Genomic DNA, 17,992 nt, shown 5'->3' with positions numbered 1-17,992 from the left:
ATGCCCTTCACTAAACGATTTTGTACTTTCTTTTCTTCTTCATTTTATCTATACAAATAACCAAACACCCATTGTCCTTCCTAATATATAATTGTAGTTTTCAAACATGTCCGAATCTTCCCAAAATTACGATAAAAGATCGGAAAGAAACATCATGCTCAACATTTTAGCCCATTTTCGCGCCATCGTAGCTCGGCCCATCTACATTGCTACCAATTGAGCTATTTGCCCCATGTCTGAAAAAATAGACGTATCTGGTGATAGTCAACAACCCTTGGTTGAAGTGCTAGGTTGTTGCTCTCATCACAATCATCGGCTATTTGTCGTCATTGGAATCACGAATAATGAAATTCTTAAAGAGTTTATTGATACTGTAGCACAAAAGTGTGGAACTACAGATCAAGATTTGTGGTTCGTGGTTCTTTAGTATCTAGCCCAGTGTGAAAGATTGTATGTGTTAGTGACGAGCGACGAATACAATGGTGAAGATGCATTTGATATTGAAGATCCACATTGTCGACGTTATTGTTTCTCAAAAAGGCGATATCCATTACTGTCAAAACGACACCGACATAATCCGGTAATTCTTCACTTCCTCGTAATTAGTATGTACACGAAATACATATAGTGTAGTTTATGTTAGAGTATATTATATTATTAGATATTATAAGATATTAGGATTCTATTATAATTCGATTACCTAGATTAGTTAGGATTTAGTTACCTAGTCAAACTCTACTACCTCATATTATTTCTTTCTCTATATATATTCCGTGTAAATCAACCCATAACAATCCAACTCTAGCATTTCGTGTAACATCCATGATATTGTATACTTACATAACATACATCTTATCGACAGTGCTCGTACACAGTATGAGAAGCACACAATTTGTATAGTATATGGACGTAACTCTTATCGTATCGTATCGTATGTATTCGTTATTTGCACCATTTGAATATACGGTTTCAATTGTGTATGCATAACATAACTTTAGTGGTCGCCATACTAATGCTAATTTCAGAAAAAATACAAAAACCGTAGAAGAGTTATTACCCCAATCTTTATTTATATGGGCCCAAATGTTCGTTTGATAGTAAATTTACATTCTGAGAAAACTTATTGAGCCCTAATTAAAGCCCAAATAATACCTTTACAGACCGGGGCCTATTTACTTTTTTTTTTCTTTTTGGCATTTTTTTCTATTAAATGTCACCTTTTTTTATTTTATTTTTAATGATAAACAAAAGAAAAACTGTTTTGACACATTTTGGAGAAATCCCACCAAAAACACAACCTTAATTCCCCCACTTTATTAAATTCAACCACCACAGTATATTCAACATTTTAATTTCAAAGTACATGGTCAAACATAATTGCAACAACCACTTACATCAGTTTTTGGTCAATTCATCCTCTAATTTTCCATATCAAAACAAACTCCCACTAAGAAAATATTGGAAAAAAAGAAAAATATATTTTAGGACCACAAAGTAAACGAAGCCCTCATTTTCATAAAGTCACAATCTTGCACAACAACTGAGGGACCTTCAAACATTAATGCCAAAAAAATTGCCAATCTTAACCAAACAAATAATTGATACACTCTGCAAAAAATTGGTGCAAAACTGAATATAAAAAGAAAAGGAGGGGGGCCATGTTCTTGATTCCCCTCAAAACAAACAACATGAAATCAGACAGTCTCACTAAATTAAATACATAATATTAAAAATATTTGTCCAAATCAAGAATACAAATATGCTTTTAAGTTTGCCATCAAAGGACAAGCATATATGTATCATGTATGTATACATTTCATACAAACTTTACCATACCTATCAAATATCAATCAAACCAAAATATCCCATACCTCCCTAATAACTAACTATCTATTAATTCATCAAACACCCCCCACAAACATTCTATTTACAAATTAAGCTATTATTTTTCTTTTTTTTCTTTTTTACCGAGTTTCTCAGGCCTATTCCCACTTACATTTGTTTCTACCAACTCTATAGATCTAATTCCCGGGAAGAAAAAAAAAAAAAAAAACTTACGTTTCTGGCTTTTGTTCCGATTCTAAGCTAAAATTAGTGCCTTCGTCGTCTAGAGATGGCGTATGAAGCTTGCATTTAGGACTCATCTTCTTCACTTCTTCACTCGAATATATGCATATTTTTCTAGCCATCTTGCAAAATTCCCTACAAAAAAAAAAGTATCATAATCGATCCAAGAAAATAAAATCGACCACAAAATAAAACCAAACAACTTACGGCCATGGATCATCGCCCACAAGCATCATATCTCCTTCATTATCAGTATAAACAACTTCCCATTTATTTCGAGGACTAAGCTCTCCCTTAATTCCAAACATATCCTCCAATTCATTAATAAGTTCGTTGTACCCCCCAAAAGCAGCCAAATCCACGCCTCGCCCAACAGCAATCCCTTGCATTTGTACCTAATAATCGAACATGTATAAAATAAAAATCCCTCTTTAGAAATATAAATATTTGAAAAAAAAATGCACGGGTACAAGTTTGTAAAATTTAACTTACCTTGATCCGAGTTCTTGAAGACGAACCAAAACCCAGCTTCCCCTTCATGTCATTCGGAGAATATTCCAACGGAACATTCAGTTGCTTTCTTTCTTTATTATTAGAGGAATTCAAGATTTCCACGTTTTTCGCCATGTCAGCTTCTTCAGACAATAAAGGCACCACCTTTTCCGATGAAGTGATTTTGTCTGAATTTTTGTTCCTCAAATCGAACCCGAATAACCGACAAGCCGGTGCAGGTGCCGTTTCTGAATTTTTTACCCCTTGACCTTGCTCGAGAAAACTACTCGCCCTCGTTGAAAGAGGTGATTTTACAAGCACGTTTTTATTTTCAACATGTGATAAAGGTGGCAAAAATCCACCAGGATACGATGTAGAATAGTAGAGGCCACTGCTTAGATCTTTCTGCTTCGCATGCCAGAAAATTTGTCCGTTTTCGTTATTTTGGACATCATTAGTTAAGTGGGCCCGCTCAACCGATGCGGTCGATTTCGAATACCAGAGAGGAGAAGCAGCAGAAGCTGTAGTAGTAGTAGTTCCTGCGTTGAATATATTTTTTGGTGTTAAATAGTGAATAAAGCATAATAGACATAACTATCGATTTTTTATTACAAAGATGTTGATTACCAGTACGAGGAAGATCGAGTGGTCGAGGTCTTTTGATCTTCATAGCTGATTGTGATGCATCTTCTGCAAAAGGTTCAATCTCCCAAGGTGACACTCTCTCTGGCCGAAATATATTTGCTGATTCTTCATCCCATTGGACCTGATTTTAAGACAATTGTGGAGAAAATTTATCGAGAATTTTTTTAAAATGCACATTTTTCCGTACAATAATAATATTTTTCGAAACTGTAAATTATTTACTTGAAGTGATCGCCAGGTGGAGCCGGTCCACTGAGAAGACAACTCTCCAACGCCAACAATAGTACCGGTGAACCTGAAAATAAAGATGTAAATATATCATATATTAATAACTGAATCAAAAAAAAATTGATCGGAAAGATAAAAAAAAAAGGCAAACAAAAAACCTTCTCTCGGGGGAATCTTCTCCTTCAAATCGCATTTTGAAACGCTTACCGACAGAGAACTTTTGTTGCATGGCCTCTAAGTACTTATTCAGTCCAATAATGAATTGGCTTGTCCTGATCAAGTCATACAATATATAAGATAATAAAATGCTACGATTTTTTTTTGGCGAAGATGCAATGATTAAATTGAATTTAAAATACCGAGGCTTGTAGTAAACCACAAATCGGGTTTGTGTTGTAATAGCATGAGATGCTGTAGCAAGAACTCCCAAATGCATGCTTTGGCTAGAGATGACAGATGGCGGCATCGTGCTCTGTTGTCGAGCGAGCCGGCGGACCCCAACTCGCAATTCCCCATTATCATCATCCCTTTTTAATATTAAAAAATATTAATAAAAAAACATTTTTTTTTAGAAATTCAAGAAAGCAAAAAAAATTGAGTTAGAAAAAGTACCTCAAGAAAACAAAAGAATCGCCAGCTACTAGTCTCTTTGAGGTGACAAATGTACTCCATCCAGTTGTGAGCAAGTGTCTCCTTGGTTGACCTAATTAAAACCAATCGGAAGAGCCAATGAGACGAATACTAAAAGGGATTGATAAATAAAGAATTACGAAATCGCCATTTACCTCTGAATATGTGCTTGAATCGCCACTCGTACCCATGCAGATCTTTGGCTACCAAATCTTGGGTTGGTGTTTGTTGGCTCATATCCTTTGTGATCAAGAAAAGCACGTCAAATACGAGAGAGAGAGAGAGAGAGAGAGAGAGAGAGAGAGAGAGAGAGAGAGAGAGAGTTTATATATATGTACCAAGGGAGGGAGGCATTCATTGGCATGTTTGCGAAGAACGGAGAAGCCTCCATGAGTGCTGGTATCAGAAGCTGTTAAGATCTTGCAGAAAGAACGAACATTCGGCTTAGGTGGATCCGGGGGAGATGGATCAAGACTAGTGGGCTCCGTTTGCTACAACAATATACGCAATTGCAAATCAAGATTCACACATGTTGCATACACAATACATACAAAACAAAAAATACTCTGAATCATGAAATAGTTAACTGCTTACATCTGGTTCGGGGTGTAGAGTGATCTGCGCATAAACTTCGTCCGTTTCCTGCTCAGCCTGTTAGTCAACAAAAACCAAACTTTCAAAAAATATATCCGAAAAATCAGAGAAAAAAAAAAGGAACAATAAACGTCGACAATATATAGAAACAATACCCGTAGTTGAATGTCAACAATACGGCATAGAATCTTCGTTGGAAGATTGAAGAGCGGGATTTGTTGGTCCAATTCTTGATTTGTCGATGCCTCCAACTGCAAAATTCAATAAACTCTTTTAATCAAAACTACTATTACGAAAAAAAAAAACGGAAAATTCTCTAAAAGTAGAAGCTTTTTACTTGTTCCATATGACCCTGAGGAAAGTAATAAACTCTTTCTCTATTACAAGGAACATCCACTAAAGGTCCGGCACACGCCTTCCATAGCTCTGCAATCGAAATCAATCAAATCAACCGAAGATCTAAACGATTAAATAAATTCCGGCGTAATAAACAAAACACCACAAACACAATCCTTGTCTCGATTTCTAGTGTTTCGTTATTCTCAATGAAAACATATATGTCAAGATATACGAATTGATTCTATCGCCACTCGAATCCGTAAAGCAAAAAACTACGAGAAAAATAAATCCAACAGCAACCAAAAACAATAAAAACATGAAGTAAAATTCCCATTGTAAACCAAATAATGAAAATGAAACTACAAAACTAAAATTAAAATTCCCATAAAAGATAAATATATACATATATTTTTTTTCTTCTGACCTGTTTCATTAGAGCCTCCTCTAGCATCCTCCATCCAGAATTGAACAAGAATAAGAGGGGGGTGGGGGTGGGGGGGGGGGGGGGGGGGGGGGGAGGGGGTGTTTGTTTCTGATGCTAAAACTAGTGATATAATAGAAACCAAAAATGAAGAACTATAACAAAAATTCAATAAGCCCAAATAAAGCACCCGTTATTATCCATTCCCCATTTACAAACACTTAATCAACCCCTTTTTCAATGCGTCCCTATCTCTTCCCTCACTTTCTCTTTCTCTCTCTACATATACATATAAATGTGTGTGTATGTATAGGTTTGTCTAACAGCTTCAGAGGAGGTGTGGGGGTGGGGTGGGGGGTAGGGGTAGGGGGGGTGGGTGTAACAAATAACAAAAGGTTATGTTTTTATGTGTGTAATGGATGCAAGAATTCAGCGCATATTCTCTCACTTATCAGTTACAAAACCGCTATTTGATTTTAGTGTATTGAATAAAAGCAATACCACCACTCTTCTCTTTATCTCTCCCTCTCTCTCTCTGCATTTACTCCATTGCAAAAATCCACTCCTTTTTATTTTATTATCTCTTTTCCTTTACTCTCTCTCTCTCTCTCTCTCTCCCACACAATACCCACCTGAATAAAACGTTACGATTCACAAAAAGAACCCCGTTCTATACTTACAGGATACATACAACTGTTCTCTCTCTCTCTCTCTCTCTCTCTCTCTCTCTCTCTCTTGCAGCAATTTTGTCTGTGTGTGTGTGTGTGTTTGGCTAATAAATCATGTTTCTTGCGTTTGAGCTGCAAACTTTCCTTGGGTTAGTTATTTAACCCCAGTTGACTAGTGGGTCAAGAGAAAAAAAAAAGTTGAAAAAGCAGGTTAATATTTTTATGAATAAAATATTAATACTAGCAACACGTTATCGTTTATTGGGTAAATTGGTAATAAGTCATTTTTGCAAGGGTGCTTTTGCAAAACCTTGTATAAAAGTAAATCTAGTGAAGTTGGAAATAATTACTTAATTATTAAATTTTAGGGGACCTTGTATAAAAGTAAAACTAGTGAAGTTGGAAATAATTACTTAATTATTAAATTTTAGGGGTTTTTGTAAATGTCAATAAAAATTAACTTTAAGCAGTCAATTTAAAGGTAATATAATTGCAAAATAAATTTTAAAATTGCAGTTTATCATGTTAGATTGATGTCTTTAAAAATTAGATTGAATATAAATAATAATAACATAAATGTCAAATATAATTTTAAGATCTAAAGAAAGTGCCGTGTATGATTTCAAAATTATGGCTTAAAACAATTTATTTTATTACAATGTATTAAAAACTATTACGAGCAAAAATAAAAACATAATTACTTTTCAAAAGTGTTTGCAAATACCAAATATTGAGCTAAATGTTCGGAAAATAGCCTCTCTCTTTTTTTTTTTTTGTTATAAAAAACGCAATAAAAGTTTTTTTTTTTTTTTGCTATAAAGGTAATTTGGTATAATTTATATTTTTCTTTTGTTCTTTTCATTTTTGTTTCTTCCATTAAATTCAATGTAAGATAATACATTTTCTTCTACTAAACCTTATAATAAAAAAAAAACTTTTAAACGAGGTTTGTTGGCTTTTATGGCGAAAACGTAATCGAAAATGTGGAAAAACGAACGTACAGGAGTTTTCGTGCATCCAAGACTAATCATCTAATACGATTATTTTTAAAAGTTTTAAGAATTTTAATTTAGATGGCACATATATTTTTTATTTTATTTTTCTTTGACACATCATCTTCCACCGTTCACTAAGTGCCACATGGACTCACAGTTCATGTTGCTGACATGTCCTCATCCCACTGGCAACCCTTCTTAATTTGTATCAATTTTAATTAAAACAATAATTTTTTTTCAATTATTATTAGGGTGATAGATTTGCTCCTACCCAATCAATACATAATAATTGCATATGTAGCATTCTTGATTTGAGAGATTAAAATGAAATAATCTTGCATCCAGCATCCTCAAAATTTAATTGAACGAAGCTCAAATAACTAATTTAAATAAATATGATTCATAGTTCACTAGTCACTACCACAAAAAAAAAAAAAATTAAAACACCCAATGAATTCGATTTTGTAAAAAAAAAATATTGTCTAAAAGATGATGACACGTAGACCATAGTATGTGCCAAATTTTGGCATCCTATGATGACTAAGTAACCAAAATAAATGTATTTTGTATGGTTCCCTGATCATTTTCACCAATCGTAATTAAGAAATTTATTATTAATAGGTTTGCTATTTTGTCTTATTTAATATGTCATTTCCACCTATTTTTTGTTGGTGTATATTCTTGCCAATGGGTTGTGTAGATGATGTACCCGATGAAATAGATCAGTAATCTTGCACCATTGATATACACATAAATATAAATGTTTATTACTTTAGATATAAAAAGCAAATATGAATTTTTATTGTAGATATTTATTTTATTTTTATTTTATTTTGACAATAAAAAATATTACTAATATGAGAATACCTACTATATAGTCAATTAGACTCACTAATAATTGCAACCCAGCCATATCTAAGATAATAAATAACTCTATAGGCGGCTTGGGAATATTTTGCCATAGAGTAATGGCGAATGGCCTTAATAATGGAGATGACAAAAGGGTGACTATAAATTACAATAATAATATTTTTTTTCATTTTAAATTAAATTGAAGAATCAAATAAAATAGAAGGCTGTACTAAGAAATCCTAATTATTATTAATAATTAAAAATGTTTATATAAAAGAAATGTTACTTTATAAAGTGTGTGACAGGGACCAATCTTTTTGTTAAATTAATATATTTTTTTGTATTTTTATATTTAACTTTAATGGGCGCACGGATGAGAATAATTATAGGACCAAAAAAAGAATTAATTATTGGTATTGTGGAATCCAAATCATAGTCTTATTAATCTAAAATGTTTCACTAACATTGGACAGGAAACAAACTCTACCAACTGAGACAGCCCTCAAAACTCCTTCATTATTACATCTTATGGCCACAGGTTTATAATAATGTATTAAACAAATAATTAAATTATAATTATTTTGTTCTAATTATCACAACTAATTAAGTATATTAAACACATTATTGAAGAAAAAAAATCCGGAAGAATATGATTCCTACTTTGCATCTTGTGTTAATTAAGCAACTACATTGACATATTTCAAAGGTTATTATTCGACTCCCACGATTAATAAATACTAATCTCGAAAAAATTGCATGATAAGATTATTGATAATCAAGATCCCACTTGCAATCCCAAAAGGAAAATATCTCTATTATATTAAATTATCATTTCAATAAACTATTTAAAAAGTTGATTTTCACAAAAATACATAAATGTCCAAGTTGCATCGGAATAGTATATTTTTCGTGATTACTCCTAAATCTGAACGATTGTGTTGGACTCGTATCGTACATAAATTGTATAACTCAAGGTGTCGAGTGAGTTCGAACTCAGTGATTATTTTCCACTGCTTGCGGAAAAAAAAAAAGAGAGAATAAATATTTTGCAATTAATATTAATTATGGAATGGTAAATGACTCTTTGGTCCACTCAAAGGTTAAATTCTCCTAACCAATCCAACATAATGACAATTAAAGAAGAACCTATCTTATCGGAGATACTTTTTTTTAATCAATAAACTGTAGATTCCATTTGGATTACCAGATTTTATACCATTTGAAAGAAAAAAGAAATTAAAAACAAATGAAATGACCAAGAAATTGCAACCATGTTGTTGTCAGAAAGAGAACAAAAGACATCAGCAATTAAAAAAAATAAAAATAATATATTATTAGAATACAATAATGGGAGAGTTAGTGCTAATCGAGCTAATGGTGGTTCCTTTTCTTACTTTCATTTCTTCCTTCAAATAAAATAATTATTAATTGGGGATAATTATTTAAATAATAACAACAATAATAATAATATAAGTCCTAATTGTGTGTCCGTACAATTTTGACCAACTTTTGATTTGTAATGGGACTTCCCTAACCATTGGATTTTACTCTAATCAAAATGGGGAATCTTTAGATCCCCACTGAAATTTGCTCTACTTTATTCATCTCTCCATTCACAAACTTGTCACATTGTTTAATTTTTGCTAATCATCAACTTCATCATATTCATACATTTTTTTCAAAAATATGCTTAATTAAAAACCAGAAATAAAATAGTCAAATACACAATAGTAATCGAATATATCATCACCGTTCGTTCACAAAAACGTTTAACCGAGCAGACAAATCGTCACAATTATTAAGTTGTTCCTGAGAACTCACAAGCCTTAAAAGTTACGGAAGTCTGCATTTTTATACTCCAGTTTAACTATTTCGAATTCAATTATTGTTAAACGGAGAATTCAAATTAATAATAAGAAAAAGGGGTTAAGGTTAGGTAAATTGTACTTAACATAAGATAATTAAATAGCAAGAAGAAAGAGGGGAGCACGTTATCAATACGCATGAATGTCATTAGCATCATGTTTAGCATGTGATTAAAGCACTGACCCTCTCTAAATATTTTTTATCACTTGTAAAGTAATCTATCTCACTGTCTTGGTTCTTCATCCAACAGTAAGAACACACTTCTGCTCCTCCCAGAAATATAATATAATAAAATAAAATAACTAAATTCCAAATAATTCACAACTGTAAATAAAGTTACGAGAAAGTGCGAATGCTGCTCTATGTATCAAGAATGAACTCGGACAATAAATAATTTTGTGTTACGCATGTGCATGTGGTCATTTGAATTCTAGTGTGGTAACAATACTTTCTTAAGGTCACACTTTTCGAGTTCCAATGCACAATCCCACTATCGTGTATTGAGCCGAAAGCTAATTTAAAGAAGAGACGAAAGAGACATGATTGAATTGAAGCAACAAAATCATGCATGGCACAACTAACTAATTTCATGACAGGAAATGATTAATAAAACAAAACCAGAGAATATCAAGACCTAACCTTCATAACGACTAGAACATGACAATCAGCTGCAGCAAAAGTAATTGTTTCTTTAATCGCCTTTACAGAAAAGCACCGAAAAGGAGAGAGGCTATATATAAGTGTATGTTGAAGAACACTTGGTTGATAATCTGGATGATTGGATGCAAGAGCAGTAGATATTTAAGGACAAACGTTGAAAAGGACCAGACTCCGTAACTAAGACAAATTTTCATCATTTGAAACATCATTCCTGGAAAAACGAGAATAAAGCAAGTTAGGTGTCGGAAATGAATAAACTGTATGAACAAGAATTCTATGCAAGGACAGAGTTAGATTGTCAGTAATGTGAAATGGCAAATTTACCAAAGGACAAACGTTTGCCTCAAACAACGGTGAGGTTATAGGAGCTGCAGAGTTGAAACAATGCAGCCTGATTTGCTGGTTCAAGATTTTCGGTAATGATTGAGGGATATGTTCCAGGGGAACGTACGGATAAATTAGCCAAAGATGCAACCAGAAATTGCTTAGGATCGTTTATTTCTCGCACAGGGTCCTCTTCTTTCCTCCCAGCATTGTACAATCGGACAAACGTGGCACCATAACCAATAGTTTCACCAAAATCTGGAATATCAAGCTCCTCTTCCACTCTTTCCTCTTCTGGCCGTGAAATGAGTGTAACAATGCTGTCGAGCATTTTCCCCCAAAGCTTCGTATCTGATGGAGGCAAAGACTCACATATAACCCTAGTAGAAGCCACTGAAGTTAGCTTCAGCTCAATCGAACCTGTAATCAGCTTGAGATTAGGTACCCAAAATTGCTCCAAAATTGTACGGAAAACATCAGGCTGAACGGTATTCACTGAGGCAACAAGATTCTGCGGACCATGCTTCGCCAGAAAAAGTGACATGAATATAACAAGAGACTTGATAAACTTCACAGTTCTATTGGACTGCAGCCGTTTAAACAGAGCAACCCAAATATGGCTAATGTATGGAGAGACTACATCGTATCCAAGGTTTTCAATCACAGTGTTGAGCACATAAAATCCTTGTTCATCAGTACTAGGAGATGAAACTAGCGTGTTAAATATTCCAAGGATACTAGATAATCGCCCCTGCTGATTTAGCTCATTTGGTGCCTTTCTGAGGAAGGCCTGGAGCAAACGGACAAGGGCTGGAACATTTGCAGACTTCTTCCATGATTCAGGTAGGAGGAGTATTGCAAAAATATCCATATAATTAGCTGGTAAAGGAGATCGATTCAAGTCAACGAGTTGAGCCAGAAGTTGGAATGAATAAGGGAAAAACTCGCTAACATCTTTGGATAAGATCATCTGCAAGCTGGGAAGTAGGCTAGTTTCGAAAGCTGTAATGATTGATGGATCCTGCTCGCAAGCCCGTCTGACTAAAAGGGCCACGGATTCAAAAATATAATGGTTATAGATGGGATTCTTTGGGTTTTCGCAGACTCTGTTTAGAACCGACACGAGACCATTGATGCAAGGTAAAGCAACGTCGTGCGAAACATTGGCAACTCCAAGCACTCTCATGATGCACTTCATCACATACTGGTTTTCCTCGGAGTCAGGCTTCTGAAGGGCACTAAAAAGATTGGTCATCAACACAAGCAGAAACGGGTCGACATCTGCAGCTGAGTATCTTGCCCTTCCTCCTTCATCCTTGACCATAAAAAGCTTCTCAATACAGATGGCAGCATATGAATGGACAACATTTGAATCAGAGCCGAGGAAGCGAACCACGTCAGGGAGCAACGCCAACGTAACAGGTTTCGAGATCTGATTCCTAAACATGGTGAAGAACTTCAATGCCCCAGCTTTCAGCATTGGAAATCCATCCACATCACGACTTTGCAGCTCCGGCACAATAACATCACCGAAGAATCTCTCAACATCAACAAGATCAGTGGAAATAATACTGCCACCAGCTTTCTTTGTGGCAAGAGAAATAACCAAATAGATAGCACAGTCTTTATGCTTCCAGTTTACGGCTGGATTCTGTGCAAACGAGGCCAGGAGAGACTGCACCTGAGTAGAAACCTTCTGAGTAACTCTCTCCTTATAATTCAAAGCAATTCCCTTAAAGAGTTCACAAGCAATCCTCCTTCTTGTGTCAAGGTCACTGCCTTCCATATCTCTCCTTATGAACTCTACATAGTTCATTTCAAAAAGTTCCTCATCCTCATCCCTTAACATCACATTGGGAATCACAACACTCTGACAAATTTTCTGCAAAATGTCATCCCCTGCAAACAACGTGTGATGAACACTCGTACTAACCGTAGTTAAAAACTTAATAGCAGTCACAGTCAGCCTCTCCCGACTAGGAGAATTCGAGGCGACCACCAAAAGCGCCCACACTGCCTCCACAAACCCACCTAAATATCTCTGAAAAGCCTCCTCGTCTTTCTTTAAATACAAGTTAATATTCTCGCATACAGCAGCTCGCAGCTCATCGACCAAAGTAACCCCATCATTCCCATTATCTTCCAAAGCAGAATATTTTACCGTCAAATACTTCCTGAACTCAATCATCCATTCTTCCATATGCTCCTCGAAAAATTCTGGCAACTCCATATAATTAAATGAATAAAAAATCCTACAACACAACCTCTGCGACTCTATATAATCCTTGAGCACCCTAGCATTTGCGGCACCAGAACCCACAGCCTGGTCTAAAAATCCTGCAGTCCGCTTAAACACCTCCAACAACGGCTGAGCGAAATTATCAAGACAATATTTCAAAGCTTGCAACATCTCATTTGTTTTATACTGATATCTATATTTCTTAAACAACGAATTAATAGTTGCTAAAACCCCATTAACTGAAACATAATCATTTGCCTGACTCAACTTATCCAACATTCCAACCAAATCAGGCAACAAAGTCTCCCACGCTTTAGGGAAATCATATTTCCCGATAATAGACAAAGCTTCACTAAGCTGAGATTGAATTTTCGGTGAGGTATTTACCATTAGAGTGACAATCAAAGCTTTAATCTGTTCCTTTTCCAGCTTCGGTACAAAGATTTGTGCTCCGTCGTCGGGCTGAACGGACCAAAGCGCTTTCAGATGGTTTTTGAAGTTAACAGCTGCCGCTTGGCGGACCTGCTCATCGACGGAGGGCTCGGCAACCAGCCGAAGAACTACCAGGCCGTAGTTAGGACGATCGGCGGCCTCAGCCAGAGCCGCTTCTGCGCGGCGGCGGGGCTCCGGCAGCGGAGATAGGGTGTTGAGGAAGCATTGTGAGAGGAATTGTAGGGTTTCGGGGTTCCACTCCATTTTTATCTCGCGTCTGCTTTAAGGGTTTGTGACTAGGGTTCAAAAGCTATATTCCCGAACGCTATTCCAGAAAACGATCAGTCGAGATTGTGCCTATGTGCATCGATTGTAGATAGATACATGCGCTTGTATGTACGTGAAGAGAGAGAGAGAGAGATAGAGAGAGAGAGAGATGATCGATTTTGCAGACAATAGAAAAACGAAAGGGAAGGGTTGATGGATTTTGCGCAGAAATTTGAAAAAAGTTGGGGAATATGTATTTATAGACCTTTAATTGGGCTTTTAGAAAAAAAATTAAAGAGTTAAAAGGCCCGTTTTGCTTATCCGAAGGACATTTAACTTTTGGATTCGGGCCCAATTCCTTACAAATAAGTCATCGATTTTATATTTGTTTGGTTTTATTATTATATGATGGAACCTTGTGAAATAATAATACAAGTAATAGAATTTAATAGTTTATGATATATTATAGAATTCTTATACTATTAGGATTCTAGTATGATTCAGTTATCTATATTAGTTATGATTTAGTTATCTAGTTAAACTCTATTAACTTATAATATTTCTCTATATATAATCCATGTTAATCAAACCATAGAATTCTTGTAATATTATGATTTTAGTATGATTTAGTTATCTACATTAGTTATTGTGATCTAGTTACCTAGTTAAAGGTCTATTAACTTATAATATTTCTTTATATATAATAAATGTTAATCAATCCATAAGTTAATGGAGTTTTTATTATGTCTTAATTTTCTCATTCTCCAATTATATTTTTTATATAAAGTAACAAATAAATGAGAATTCTTTTATTTATTTTTAAATAAATAAAACATATATTTACATATAAACTTATTAATAATTTGTGGCAAGGAACCCGTAGTCACGTATTTGCATTGGATACATCTCGTTTTAGTGCAGTATCTCGTAAACAATACGAGAAGTGTAAACTGCATTGGTTAGATTATGTACGAACTTTCTAGTTCGACTTACGTCGAGTTGAGACTCGGAAAAATATTATTTGAACGAGATTATTAATTTATCGAATTTCTATCATCGTTCCGGACAACATTACACTCATTGTACTAAAGAAATTCGTGTTGTTTCGTATCGTAATTATGTTTTAATTCTTATAATTAATTAGCTTAACCGTGTTATTAGTAGGTTTGATGGCTCTTTCATGCTTTTTCATCACGTGTCGAGTGGGACCCGCAGTGGTGTGGTGGGCGCGTGTTGTTGCATGAAAAGTCTCCCAACTAGCACGTGAACGGTGTGAATTCTATTTTGGACACTTCCAATCACCAATTCCCAACACCAAATGATGGAAGTGTGCTCGAGTTCAGTTACATATGTATGAATTGACATAATTACCCTCATCAACAAATAAAATAGGGTAAATTACAACCACACCCCTGAGATACAGTTAAATTACAAATAAAACCCTCGTGCTTGGATAATTACATTTACCCTCCTCAACCATGAATCTTCTTACGCGTTCACTCTTATGATGCCAAATTCAACATAATTTTCTAGATTCCGTGGAACGTTCTCTAGTTTGTACTCGTTTTGTGCAAAAATACAGTTTATGATGCACCACGATCTGATATACACAAGCCAAAAAACACATTTTATGATCATCTTGTTTCAATATGTGGAGCTCGAATGGGATAAAATGGGTACAAATTTGAAAATATTCCATATAATCTCGAAGATTCCACTAAATTTTTACACAACAGTGGTAAACGTGTAATAAAATTTATAATTAAAGGGAGCGGTTATAATTACACAAACATAAGAGGTTTAAGAAGGTGATTGTAATTCCCCCAATAAAATATGCACAACCAACCTCAAGAAAAATCAACTTAGGCCCAACTAACCCGCAAGGGTGGCCTAGCGGTTGGAGCAAGGGAGCTTGGGTCAATTGACCCAAGTTCGAATCCCCTTGTCAACGGTCGCTAGGTCGAGCTTGTCACACATGGTTAGCCTAGTGTGGTTTACATCTCTCGTATGGTTTGCAAGCTATTATACGAGAGTGTAGGTTTACCCAGTGCACCTATATGGTTGGCTGCGGGTTCCTGCATTACCAAAAAAAAAAAAAAAAAAAAAAAAAAAAAACTTAGGCCCAACTACCTTCATAAACGAATGATTTCCTTGTTATACATATTGGGCCTAGATTCAGAGGTTGGGCTGACATGTCATTTTCTAACATCGTATAGTACTACTATATATGTTTATCTTAAAAAAAAAAAAAAAAAAAAAGAAAAGAAAAGAGTGAGGTGAGTAATAAAGCCACACGCCTAACACGTTCAGAAAAGGCGCAGAGAGTTACCGACCGGGAAATAAGTGAAAAACGTTAAATTAAATTGAATGCACTTCACGTGCTTCACACACGCCATCGTACACCCCCTTCACGTGAACCTCTCCACCGCCGTTCATTTCCAGGTTTTTTTTTTTTTTTTTTTTTTTTTTTCCTTGTGAAACGTGTGACTAACAACTATCATGCTAACAAATTCACACGTGTCCTATTTTCGCCACGCGCCGCCGCGCGTCGACTTTCCTCCCATCACCCCTTTTACCGTTTCCGAAAATGGCCTTCTATTTTCGGGAAATTAAAAAAAAAAAAATTCATTAATTATTATTACGAACAAACTGCTAAAGTTCTGAGTTTAAAAATTGAATAAGAACTTTCGTATGGTTGTCTTGTTCTTTATTTATTACTATTAAAATCTAATCGTTAACTATGGTTAAGCAAAACAGTAACTATAGTTGGAATTTGGTAAGCTTGTGCTTAACATGGATTCAAATATAATATTAAACAAATCACCAAATACTACTTAACTAAAAATTAAGGATCCAATTATTGAATCTATCATGTGTTGCATCAAACACATTGAAGAGTGGGACCCACAGTTGCTCCTGAAAGGTCAAATTAAATAATACTTTTAGGATTTAAACATTTATAATTTTAAGCACACTAGATTAATTGATAAACGGTTTTGGAATCATATGCAATCTTATATCTTACTCAATTAATTAATAATTAAAGTCCTAATAAAGCTGATTAATTTGTCTCTAAACCTCTATCAGGTGATTACAGTGAATCCTAGGACTCCTTTTTGCTTTGAATTTTTTTAAGAAACTTGAGGGGGCAAATAGATAATTATAAAACAAAATAATGAAATAAATAAATAATAATAAAAGATGAAATTTGTTGAGTCACTTTCTCTTTAAGTTGTCTTGCCCCTACCACTCCTCCCCATCTCCTACATCCACTTCTTATTTTATATTATAACGAACGACAAATTTTTTGCAGAATACTCTCTTCGTTTCACAATAATGTAATATTTAGTAATTTTTCTTTGTTATATCACTTCAGATTTGTAATACTACATTCATTACGTATTTCTTAAATTTGCATTTATTAACTCTTTAATACTTTACCTACATTAACAATATCTATTTTTCTAAATCAAATACATATTTATTGAGTTTCTCAAGACATACGCAAAAGGGAATAGCGACACATATTTTTATGAACAAAAAGAGTATTTTTTTTACTAAGTCACATTCGTATATATGCACAAGATCGATAAATACCATTCGTATATATGCACGAGATGAATAGCGACACATATTTTTATGAACAAAAAGAGTATTTTTTTTTACTAAGTAAGTCACATTCGTATATATGCACGAGATAAATACCATTCTCATACAGTGACATCTAAATCATACAAAATTTAAATCAAATTTGACAATTCGTATGTGACACATTCATCGTTGTAGACATTAGCAACATAAATCGAACTAGAATTAGTAAACGCCACACTTTTCTTACTGCATCAACCAAGCTACTATTAGTGCGTGAATATTTATTTCTACATGGAGTTGAAAAAAGTATAATTCCCATATAAAAATGTCAAAAAAAAATTCAGAGTAAATAGTAAATACTATTTTTGGTTCATTCTATAAAAAGTATTTAATGTGACTCTAGGTTGTAATATATTACTTCATTTGAAGAATATATTTATTCCTTTCTTTTTCTAGACCCAACTGAATGATTAATTAATTTATTTTAAATTATCATGTGATTAAAATAGTTAGTGAGATGTCTTAGAAAGATGAAAGATGTACGGTTATGTTTGACCTCTTTTGGCTATGTCGCCATTTTATTTTGGAAATTGAAGGTTTGATAATTAATTTAGTAATTATTATATATATTTTTTTAACTATATATATTTTTGCAAGTTGCAATAAATATTTTTCAAAAAAT

At 34.2% G+C, this 17,992-nt stretch overlaps 1 protein-coding gene and 1 pseudogene across 3 annotated transcripts; both read right to left on the bottom strand.

The window, feature by feature from the left end:
* Window positions 1-1,708: 1,708 nt before the first annotated feature.
* Window positions 1,709-6,298, bottom strand: ARF11 (auxin response factor 11). Of its 2 annotated transcripts, none has more exons than XM_088814814.1 (14): window positions 5,420-6,298; window positions 4,994-5,082; window positions 4,812-4,907; window positions 4,657-4,713; window positions 4,401-4,553; window positions 4,218-4,302; window positions 4,045-4,135; window positions 3,792-3,959; window positions 3,591-3,704; window positions 3,427-3,499; window positions 3,187-3,325; window positions 2,560-3,098; window positions 2,275-2,462; window positions 1,709-2,202 (listed from the first exon to the last, which is right to left on the bottom strand). In XM_088814814.1, the coding sequence occupies exons 1-14, from the start codon at window positions 5,451-5,453 to the stop codon at window positions 2,055-2,057; spliced, it is 1,974 nt and encodes a 657-aa protein (XP_088670940.1). In that variant the 5' UTR covers window positions 5,454-6,298; the 3' UTR covers window positions 1,709-2,054. The 2 variants fall into 2 exon arrangements, with proteins under 2 accessions (XP_088670940.1, XP_088670941.1); XM_088814815.1 differs by having other exon boundaries at window positions 2,560-3,080; window positions 5,420-6,207.
* A 4,015-nt stretch (window positions 6,299-10,313) lies between these two features.
* Window positions 10,314-13,948, bottom strand: LOC105963919 (exportin-2 pseudogene; annotated as a pseudogene). The gene is made up of 2 exons (XR_016030039.1): window positions 10,782-13,948; window positions 10,314-10,668 (listed from the first exon to the last, which is right to left on the bottom strand). The product of XR_016030039.1 is annotated as an exportin-2 pseudogene (transcript).
* Window positions 13,949-17,992: the final 4,044 nt, after the last annotated feature.

Source organism: Erythranthe guttata, chromosome 2, assembly GCF_056151865.1.
Source record: "Erythranthe guttata isolate IM_541 chromosome 2, IM_541, whole genome shotgun sequence".
Lineage (NCBI taxonomy): Eukaryota > Viridiplantae > Streptophyta > Magnoliopsida > Lamiales > Phrymaceae > Erythranthe > Erythranthe guttata.
The sequence above is the reverse complement of the archived record's forward strand: the minus strand, read 5'-3'. Positions and strand labels throughout refer to the sequence as shown.

Coding starts and splice junctions, on each gene's coding strand:
- ARF11 (XM_088814814.1), bottom strand. CDS start 5,453: ATGGAGGATGCTAGAGGAGGCTCTAATGAAACAG. Junction 5,083..5,419: donor AGGAGGCTCTAATGAAACAG/GTCAGAAGAAAA, acceptor TTTCGATTGCAG/AGCTATGGAAGGCGTGTGCC. Junction 4,554..4,656: donor CTCTACACCCCGAACCAGAT/GTAAGCAGTTAA, acceptor ATATTGTTGTAG/CAAACGGAGCCCACTAGTCT.